This window comes from Micromesistius poutassou, assembly GCF_964030765.1.
Source record: "Micromesistius poutassou genome assembly, contig: SCAFFOLD_5530, whole genome shotgun sequence".
Classification (NCBI taxonomy): Eukaryota; Metazoa; Chordata; class Actinopteri; order Gadiformes; family Gadidae; genus Micromesistius; species Micromesistius poutassou.
Window position 1 is genome coordinate 1 of NW_028177248.1, and position 10000 is coordinate 10000.

At 49.7% G+C, this 10000-nt stretch overlaps 1 protein-coding gene across 1 annotated transcript in view; it reads right to left on the bottom strand.

The window, feature by feature from the left end:
- Positions 1-83: 83 nt before the first annotated feature.
- LOC311376633 (ubiquitin-like modifier-activating enzyme 1) overlaps positions 84-10000 on the bottom strand; it is a 12045-nt gene continuing 2128 nt past the window's right edge. Inside the window, exons 5-19 of the mRNA XM_084491149.1 lie at positions 9718-9808; positions 9380-9512; positions 9040-9137; positions 8784-8933; positions 7864-8028; positions 7489-7605; positions 7308-7388; positions 6771-6926; positions 6027-6192; positions 5453-5649; positions 5181-5245; positions 3756-3966; positions 1333-1407; positions 1013-1205; positions 84-609 (exon numbers count right to left, since the gene is read on the bottom strand). Coding sequence (XP_084347275.1) covers positions 356-609; positions 1013-1205; positions 1333-1407; positions 3756-3966; positions 5181-5245; positions 5453-5649; positions 6027-6192; positions 6771-6926; positions 7308-7388; positions 7489-7605; positions 7864-8028; positions 8784-8933; positions 9040-9137; positions 9380-9512; positions 9718-9808 — 2152 coding nt within the window. The 3' untranslated portion in view covers positions 84-355. The remainder of the gene's footprint in view (positions 610-1012; positions 1206-1332; positions 1408-3755; positions 3967-5180; positions 5246-5452; positions 5650-6026; positions 6193-6770; positions 6927-7307; positions 7389-7488; positions 7606-7863; positions 8029-8783; positions 8934-9039; positions 9138-9379; positions 9513-9717; positions 9809-10000) is intronic.

The following is a 10000-nucleotide window of genomic DNA, read 5'->3' on the forward strand; positions in this document are numbered from 1 at the left end:
GTGAAGGTACACGAGGTACAACTTGCAGACAAACAACAAGCAATTGAGTTGAGTGAATTTCCATTACGTCTAAACTGCCAGCGACCCCTGGGTTTCTTGCTCTGGTTTGTGGAGCATGTGGGAGCCGTAAGGCATCGACTGCTCAGTACAAAAAAAGAATGAAACCACACAGACCACACTGTTTACTACGCACAATGGTTCTTTATAGCGCTGTTTCCCCCCCAAAAAGGATGCGCACTTTAAAAACTAAGAAAGTCCCTCCTGATGTTTGACGTCGAAACAGAGCGAGCACAGAAAAACGGACAGACAAGCTTTGTTCACAGAAATTGCTTGGAGGGGCCAACACAGATTTGGGTCACAGAGAAACCCAAAAACCCAAAGAAAAAAACGCCCCAAAAAAACAGCGTGAGGGCCCGGCACAGCGGAGCGTGACACCCGGTCCCCGGAGGTCCGGTCGTCGCTGTGTCTGTGGTGTGTGAAATGTGCAGTGTGTGCAGAAGAGGAGCCGTCTGCTTACCTTCTCAAACTCCACAGGGTGCATGTGCATCGCCGGGCCTTTCAGGGACAGGGAACACAGCTCCTCTGTCAGCTGCTCTAGTCGGGCCTTGCCTGTTGCAGCCATACAGGGAAACACTCCATCTTAAGGGCTGATTGTGGTTCCACGTCGACGCAACGCAAGGGGGGGTTTACGGAACCCGTTACGTCCCTGCGGACCCTCCTTGCCGTCCGCCGCAAGGGCCTGGCGTGCGCCTCCCAAAACTTGTACCCTTGCGTCGAGGCGACGCAGCAGCAAGGGCTGTGATCGGTCCGCTCACTAAAACCCGACAAACCCAACCCAAAAGCCAAAAAAGGTTGTGAAACCCAAAAGGTTCACGACTGCGTCAAGGGGTCTGCGTGGTCCTTGCGTTGCGTCTACGTGGAACCACAACTGAGCCTTTGGAGGGCTCACAGGCCTTGGGAGGCAGATGTGAGGAAAACGCAAGCAGATGCGCCGACGAACGGCAAATCTCACCGTCGTCACCGATCCCCCGGTCCTGGTCCTCCTCGGTGACGGGCCTGTCGGAGAGCTTGGAGGAGGGCACGAAGGAGGGCATGGGGACGTCCTGCAGAGCCTCTCTGACGGCGGCGCAGTCCCTCGTCCCGGCGATCCCGTAGATGTGCGCGTACAGGTTAGCTGCCGCCACGATGTATTGCATGTGGGCCTCCTGCGCTCACAGCACACACACACACACACAATGAGTCCTGGCACTAGACCGACCTGTTCATCTGTTCTGTCTTCAAAATTCACACTGGGTTTCAATTGATTGAAATACATCGCTTGATGTAACTCACGTTTTCGGGGTCAAAGGTCAGTGGGCGCGGGCATCTCTTGGTTCCCGACCAGAAAGGCAGCCCTGAGCTGGTCAGCTAAGGAGAAGCAGATGGGGGGGTTCTCTTCATCAGGGATCACAAGCTGAAGAAACAAGCACGCCAATTCTCACACATCTGCAACGCCGACACACACGCGCGCACGCACGCACGCACGCACGCACGCACGCACGCACGCACGCACGCACGCACGCACACACACACACGCAGCGGTGGTCACACCAACTCGGCGGGTCAGAGTCACTCTATTTCCCACATTTCCAGCATTCCTCAACAAATGAAAGGCAGCTCGCCGGGTTAATGCACGTCATGCTGAAAGGCATGAGCGTGATGAACCACAGTCGGCCAGCGGCGTGGCACCAGTACACAACTACGCTCGTGGATTTGTGTTTCATACAGTGTGTGTGTGTGTGTGTGTGTGTGTGTGTGTGTGTGCGAAGTGTGTACTAAGCATGGCATCTGACCCACAGGGGCGGAAGAGGGCAGTGAGCGCTGGCTATCAGACACTTTGTTGGTCTGATAAGAGAACAAAGAGGACCGGGGCCCTGATGTTGCCCAGTTTGACCCTGCGGTTTGAAAGTGCCTCTGTGTGTGTGTGTGTGTGTGTGTGTGTGTGTGTGTGTGTGTGTGTGTGTGTGTGTGTGTGTGTGTGTGTGTCCCACTGTGTGTCTGTCTCTCTGGACGTCCTGCCTCACATTAGGGGTGGGTGAGTGGGGGGCGGGGGGGCTTCCCTGGAGCAAGGGGATCATTACAGTACTCATGTGTTTGCAGATAAGCCCGTGTTGACTTAGCGGTGGGGCGCGGGGGGGGTTTTCTGGTCCGTAAAGCCGTGACTTAACCCATGAGAGAGGGGAAGTCCTCAGGTGGAAGAATGTCCACGTTTGTTGGAACCAACGGACAGTAAAAGTGCAGTCAGCCTCACGTCAACAGGAGAAGTGTGATGAACCGATGATATCAGCCGCGGGTTATAAAACACCCTCCTGATTTCCCCGCTTTCGTTCTTGTTGGCGTCTCCAGACACGCACGCAATGAGAACAAGTGGAAACAAGCTTCGGCAAACTCTGCTGTTAAACTTTGATCATGTGGAGTAACCTAGCAACGGCCCTGGGTCTCTCCTCCAGGTGGTGTCTTTCCCTGACCATGTGATTTCATGTGACGGTAGTGTCGACGCCTTTGTGAACCAGAAGCACGCCCGAAAGCGTCACTGACGTGGTGACACGCACTTCCTCTCCACGCACTGCGGTCAGAAGGGACTCCATGACACACCACCGAAACCAGTGGAGGAGGAATAGAGGAACTGAGAAAGGAGAAGAAACAACTGCCACAACAACTGCCAATGTGTGCGTGTGTGCGTGCGTGCGTGCGTGCGTGCGTGCGTGCGTGTGTGTGGGTGTGTGGGTGTGCGCTTGTGCGTGCGTTTGTGTTATTTCCATCCAACACTCTGTCTGAGGGGTTCAGAATCCATAACATAACTCTATTACTCATTTATTGGTCCAATAAAAGACTGGAACGTTTTTTGGAAGCTTCGACTCGTCTGCAGCATTCAAGCAGCAGATGTTTTCCTAGAAAATATGCATAATGGGGGAAAGATACTTATATTTCCTCTGTTAGTCTCGCTGATACCCCGGGGGTTTTAACTCACCCTGGATAGAAAAAAGAGAGAAATGAAAGCCGTGTCAGTGAGAGGAATGTCTGTTACCTTAGCTCTAGCTCCGGCGGGGGGGTACTGGGGTAACTGAGTCTCTGATTGGATAATGATTACCTTCTCGTTGCAGATGCCCAAGAAACGTTTGACATCACTCTGCTGCATGATACACTTTTATGCATTCTGAAGATTGCTTTTCCCATTCTAGCGATGCAAAGGTGTGAGAGACTTATTAAAGGATGTTGTTTGTTTGTTGTAGTTACATTGTGCTAGTTTGTTGCTATGTTGTTAGTTTGTTGTAGTTACATTGTGTTTTGTTTGACCCCTAATGTTCTCATGCAGTCACATCTATAATGAGGGCCAGTTATCCATCAAATTCACTAGAAACATTAGATTAAATTGGGGTTGAGCAAAAATTGCTGATAGCTGCTTTAAAGATATATGTTTTAAAATAGTGTCTAAAAATCGATTAAATGACTTCGACTGAATAACTGCATTCCAGACAAATGTTGGGAACGAACATCTAAGTTAGGGCCAGGACATCATCGGTCATGTTTCGAGCATGTTTCGAGCACAAATCGTGATGCTTATTGTCATTTTAATGCGGTGCACATATAACGTGGACCATTCCATGGCCTAACGCCAATATGTGTTTGCCATGCCCGTGTTGCATTAAAGGACGAGCTGGGGGAGAATTCCTGATTCTCCTCAGCCTCAACCTGACGCTCGTGCGTGTCGTTACCTGATCGGCAGAGAAACAGTGCAGGAGCTGTCGGATCTCATTGCTGTACAGGCTCTCCCACTGACGGCGCGCCCAGCGCACGCAGTCCTCCCAGCGGGTCGGCCGGTGACTCGGGGCCCCTCGGCCCCTGAGGGCTCCAGAGACCCCCTCCAGGACCTCCAGGGCTTCGGCCTCGCCGCGGCCCAGCGTTCGCTCCATGAAGCCTGGGTCTCTGCGGGGCCACGGAGAGGAAACGGCCGGTTACATGTCGGCGTATGTTCAGCGCAGACAAAGAGGGAGCGATAGGACACGACGCTTCGTGGAAGGGATTGACGGGCGGTGGGAAAAATATTAATTATAATAAGGAGATGAACCAAAGTAACGGATGTGAGGGGGGGGGGGGGGGGTGGATGTGATAAGTTATCATCTCAGGGTCGTCTGTGGGTAAACATCCCACCGGATCCTCCCTGGGGCCCTGCGGACGACCTTCTCTATGGAAGGCTATGTTTCCATTCCGAGGCCGGTGTGGCCTTCAGCTGTACATTGTGTGGGGGGGGGGAGTTCCTTTACTGTTGCCGCCAGGCCTATAGACATTAAACATAGCCACGGCTGGATGGTGTCATTAACACAGTCACTAAGCACATCCTTTCCCCAGTCTCACACCAACGACTACGACGTCGAAGGAGCTCCGGATACATGCGTGTGATGCATGTGTTGGCTAAGCTTTTGCTATTACACTCGTCTTGCACACGCTGTTCTCTGGGAGCGCACGCATGCAATGCCAAGTGGGATACATTACGTGTGGTTATAAGAAATCTCACTAAGACCAAACAATTGTTTAAGAGCCCCCAAGGCTGTTCCTCTCTGCTGAGTGTCGGAGCAGCGCTGGATTACAGAGCAATACCTCAGACAGCTGGAGAACGACTGGCGCTGCTGAGAGGTTTTAACTCATCTCAAACATCATGATCAGTAATGCAATAATTTCATTATGGCAATTCACTTGATTTGTTTCGAATAATTTTTCGTTGCAAGTAATTCATGGAAAGCTAGGATGTAATGGAATCAACCTCACTCAGGTTTTATAGTACTAGCAATGAGTGACTGGCAGCCTGCCATAGTAGACAACGGGTCTATGAATTAATAAACGAATGAGGACGGCAGAGGATATATAAAAAACTAAGCATTCACAGCCTCATCCTCACCATCCTCACCATCATCACCATCATTGATCACCACCCTGATGATCATCCTCATCACCATCATCATCATCATCATCATCATCATCATCATCATATAATTTCCTGAATAGCATGGAAAGTTGCAACCACATCATCATAAACTGATTTAAGGAAAAAAACCATATAAAAACAGGGCTGGACTTTATGTTTTCAAAATCTGTCAGCTCAGATATGAAGAGTATAAACAGAAAGCCTTTGTAAAGATTACCTCAGAAAGAGATTGACATTTTCCGGGACCTGTTTGAACAACCCCTCAAACTGGTCTCTGGCCCACTGGAAAGGAGGTTCAAGTCACAACGTTACACACATGTCTCTGCAGCGACAACACATTGGATCAATTGCTGTATTTCATACAGGAGTCCATCGAATAAACACATGAAATAAACAGCATTGGAAAAGAATGAGGTAAATGTGTAAAGCAATGACTGGTGTGATTTTCCCTCCAATGACCCAGCGTCGTAGTGGCTGTGGATTGGTCACCTGCAAAGTGTGCTCGATACGGTGAGGGAAGTTCTTGAGAGTACACAGTGGGATGGCACCGTCGGTGTCGGCCTTGGGTTGTCCGTAGGACTCGGTCAGATGTGGGACCACCACTAGAGTGTGGCCCTTGGTTCCCAGGGTCCCTCCCTCCAGCATGGGCCTCTGGTGCAGCACACAGAGTTTGTCCAGGTGGACCCCTGCTCACAGCAAACACAGCATGCTGCAGGACCTCTCACGACTCAATGGTCATTTAGAGTGGGGCTACCGCGTTCTTCTGATAGCGGGATTATCACACACACGCACACACACACACACACATACACAATCACACGCACACACGCACGCACGCACGCACGCACGCACACACACACACACACACACACACACACACACACACACACACACACACACATACAGGCAGACACACAGGCAGAAAAATTCAGGCTAAATATAATACAGCTATTTTGTGGATGCACACATATAGCATGTCTTTTGAAGCGTGTATGGTTCTGAGGCTGTACCACTCCAAAGCGGTATTCCTGTTTAGTTTCTGCTCTATATCCTCAGCACTCACTGGCCTCCACGTTGTCCAGGGCTGCGACCACGCCGTCCAGACCCCTGAAGAAGGGTCTGTCGTAGACGCGCTCGCTGTCCGGATCCAGCCGGTTCTGGTGGGCCGTGATGTTCACACGGGGGTTCATCTCTCGCACTGCATCCGCCGCCACTGATGACTTCATTTTCTGGGGGGGGCGGGGGGGGTGGGGGGGGGGGGGGGGGGGGGGGGGGGGGTGGGAGTGCTGTTCATGTCATGATCGGAGAAGGGAGCCAGAACCACGGCGGCCTGAGTGATGTGAACACTGCGCCGTAAGTCATGCACGATATGAAAACAATATCCTGGCTGATCTATCAAGAGAGAGCAGCTGGGCTACAGCGTGATCAAGTTCAGGTGGCTGGTAGGACAACTAAATCTTTGACTTATAAACGTGACGATTGCATGACACCAAAAAAAAAAGTATTATCATATTATATATATTATTATATATATTATATATTATCTTCTTAATATTTTCCTTTGGGTAATATTGTCAGCCTCAAACCATCCTCTCTTTCTGCTTGCCCTGGTAAAAGGGAGAGAGGCTCTACAATAATGTGCATGCGCGTGCGTGTGTGTGTGTGCGTGTTGTGTGAAGCATGAGTTGACTGAAACAAGGGACAGTGATCTATAGTGCTTTACGGTGCTTCGCTGCATAAAACAGAACGTAAAGAAGAGAAGAGCGTTGAAGGGAACGGGGGCTTCCTCCCAGGGAGTAGTTCTTACTCCGATGTCTTGGGGACGGAACAGGAACTGTCTGTTGAGGTTGGAGCGCTCTATGGAGTCCATGTCTGTGACCGTGATGTGCCCCCCCTCCCCGGCGCCCAGGCCCATGAGGGCAAAGTTCTTCAGCAGCTCGCAGCCTATAGCACCAGCTCCCACCTGCACAGAGACACACAACAGTACAGGAATACAGGGCTATAGGAAAAAAAAACACCACTGAATGTTGAGGTGGAGGATTCAACTACAGGGTGAGTTGTCCCTGAACACACTCACGTGCACATGGATGCTCACACAGATGCTCACACACACGCTGGCGCGTGCAGGGGAGCGCGCACGCACACTCGCGCACACACGCATTACATTAACAGGAAACCTCAGAAAGAGTGTTGCAGGTCTCTGTTCACTAACACTAACAGGAAATGCCACATGAATCCAACCGCTTCCTGCATGTGTCAGCAGTCAGCATTTGCCAGCAGCTGAAGCACCGCATTTCAATGCGCAGTACGCCCTCTGTTGGACACCTACTAGAGATGCACCTACCAGGAAATACTTGAGCTTCCCGAGTCTCTCCTGGAATTGGGAGCCAAACACAGCGATCTGGCCATCATACCTAGAGCCGTCCTAGCGGGATAACGATGACGGTATGTTAGATGTTCATCAAATATCCAACCAGGAAGCAAACTATTGGATGAGTGTCGGTGAAACGTCCAAAATGTTTTACAGGTGAAACGGTGCTGTCACTCAGTTGCTCCTCTTTGTTGTCGACATCTTTGGGAAGACATTCCAGTGCATCAAAATACAGCCACTGTTGGAGTGGGGTAAACTTCCCACTGCAGGCCTGCAGAGGAAATACATAAAACAAGAGTGTTAGAGACATATAGATTTGTCTACAAATGTTGATCCATGCTCAAAAATCATTTACATCTCTCTATATATAACCTATATAGCCATTTACAAACAAAATTTGTGTTAAATGTTCTCAATTTGTATACGTATATACAGTGTATATATATATATATATATACAAATTGAGAAAATGAACCACAATTTTTCTAAATACATCAAATATTTATCTTCCACAAATACAGGAAGTTACCTTCAGCACTTCCTGTGCAGCGACTCCTCCCATGAAGGCGTTGAGCGGGGCCAGGTCCCCGCGGGCCGTGCGGGCCAGGAGCAGAACCAGGTCCTCATCCAGGCTCTGCAGCTGGGCCGAAGCGTTCAGCCCCCTCACCGTGTCCAGCAGCGCAGCAGCGTCCGCCTGTCGCCGTGGGGACGGAACACAGCCGAGGGGCGGTCACTTCTATGCAGCACCACGCGGCATACAGTACATTACACTACAGTACACACACATACAGCGCTGTGGGCTAAAGGTTACAGTGGTCTTTGGAGTCGGACCGATGTATGGGTTTGAGGATTTTATCGACCGATATTGGCAGATATATCGGAATCTCTGTATGTGTTTGCCGATATGCGCCGATTTGAAAACCTTAGATAAGTTGATTTATAAAGGTAGATGCGTCCTAATAAATCCTCTACTTTGGACGTTGAACCTCTCAGTTCTTTCATTCAACACATCCACGTAAACATAAACAGCTTTACATCAGGTTCTGTGTGAAGGTAAGTAGCTCTTCCCCGTACGGTTTAGTGGTTCCTTTAGCTCATGATTTTAATAAGATGTTGCTGCGGCCTGAGGCATTTCTGGAGGCTGAGCGGCCAATCCCACGGAGCTGCTCCACCCCCAGCATACCACAATATATGTATCGAAGTCGGCCAATGTATCCATATTTTATAATATCTGTATTTGCATCGGCCCCTAAAATCCAGTATCTGTCGGGCCCTTGTGTTGTTGACCTCCAGCCGAAAGGTACCGGGCAGAAACCCAAAAGCTGTCTACTGAGCAAGATGCCTTACCCCCATTTCCTAAAGAATTGCCTTATGAAATTGCATAAAGCACAAAATTAAAACCCTTTTCCAGATGTGTAGCAACAAATGTTTTGAGCGTCCCCCACTGACCTGAGACGTTGGCCTGGGCAGCCGTTGTTCCTTCTGTACAAACATATGGAGGCCCTGGAAGGCCAGATGCAGGGTCTGGTGCCTTGCCATCTTCCCAAAATCAGATATGACCAGCAACTCAGGGTCCGTTAACGCTTCCTCCAGTGTTTTCTGCGGATGGTGTTTGACATTATTGAAAAAAACCTCCTTTCTTCACCCACAAAGTATTCTTTCGATTTTTCATGGCATGCAGATTAAGAACAGTTTGGATACGTACAAATCTAACTGTCCAGGGCTGTTTGACTTCGGTCGCTACTCCGCCGTGGCCGGTCTCGGTAAAGCCAGACGTGTCGCCGATGGAGAACGAATGGCCATCTGTTAGCAGAGCTCACACATCAATCCTCTCAGCTCACACACATTTCAGGGATATCGTCATTGCGAGCGCCTCGTTGATATTCTTTGCCAATGTGTGTGAATAAAGATGAAAACTTTGAATTGGAACTAAGCTCATCAGTGTAGGTTGTCCCCATCGTTCTTTTGTTTACTGTCCTCTGTACCCCTTTTCTAATCGAGCGCCTAGGTGACACCATGAAGACGTGTATAATGTTGACTCATACTGATGAAGTTGATCTCCTGAGGACCCATGGTGTTGAGCTCTGTCATGCCCCGAACTTCAGAGAAGGAAACTTTGCAGCCCTCTGGAAAACCGTGATTCTCCTCGTCCACGCAGCTCACCAGGCCAGGAGTGCCCTAGAGGAGAGACCACGGTAAACTCTCATAACAACCAAGTACAGAACCGTATATCGCAGAAATAGTCGCATTCCCAGTCCAACTTGTAAAGTAGAACCGATGCTGTAGATATAATTAAGAACGCTATTCAGCTTTCTGTTTTTATTCTAAACAATAGGAAGAATGAGTGGACTTCAATGTCGACAAGACGGGCAGAACATGTCACCTTGGTGATGTAATCGATCATCGCAGTCATGGGCGCCTCCCCGTCCCGATCCAGCACGGTGAACTCCTCGCCAAAGTCACAGAATAACTGACTGAAATGAACCATGAGGCGAGTGATGTTAAATGGGCTGTAGGTAAGATTTAAGAGCTTTTATTTGAGTGTAATTTGTTAGGAATGACCAAGCCGCCCATCAGCTATTAGTAAGGGAAATGCGCCGTGAGATTATTTTTGTTTTGAGTTGACTGCTCCTGCATCTGAATGAGCCGATGTAGACTTCTGAACC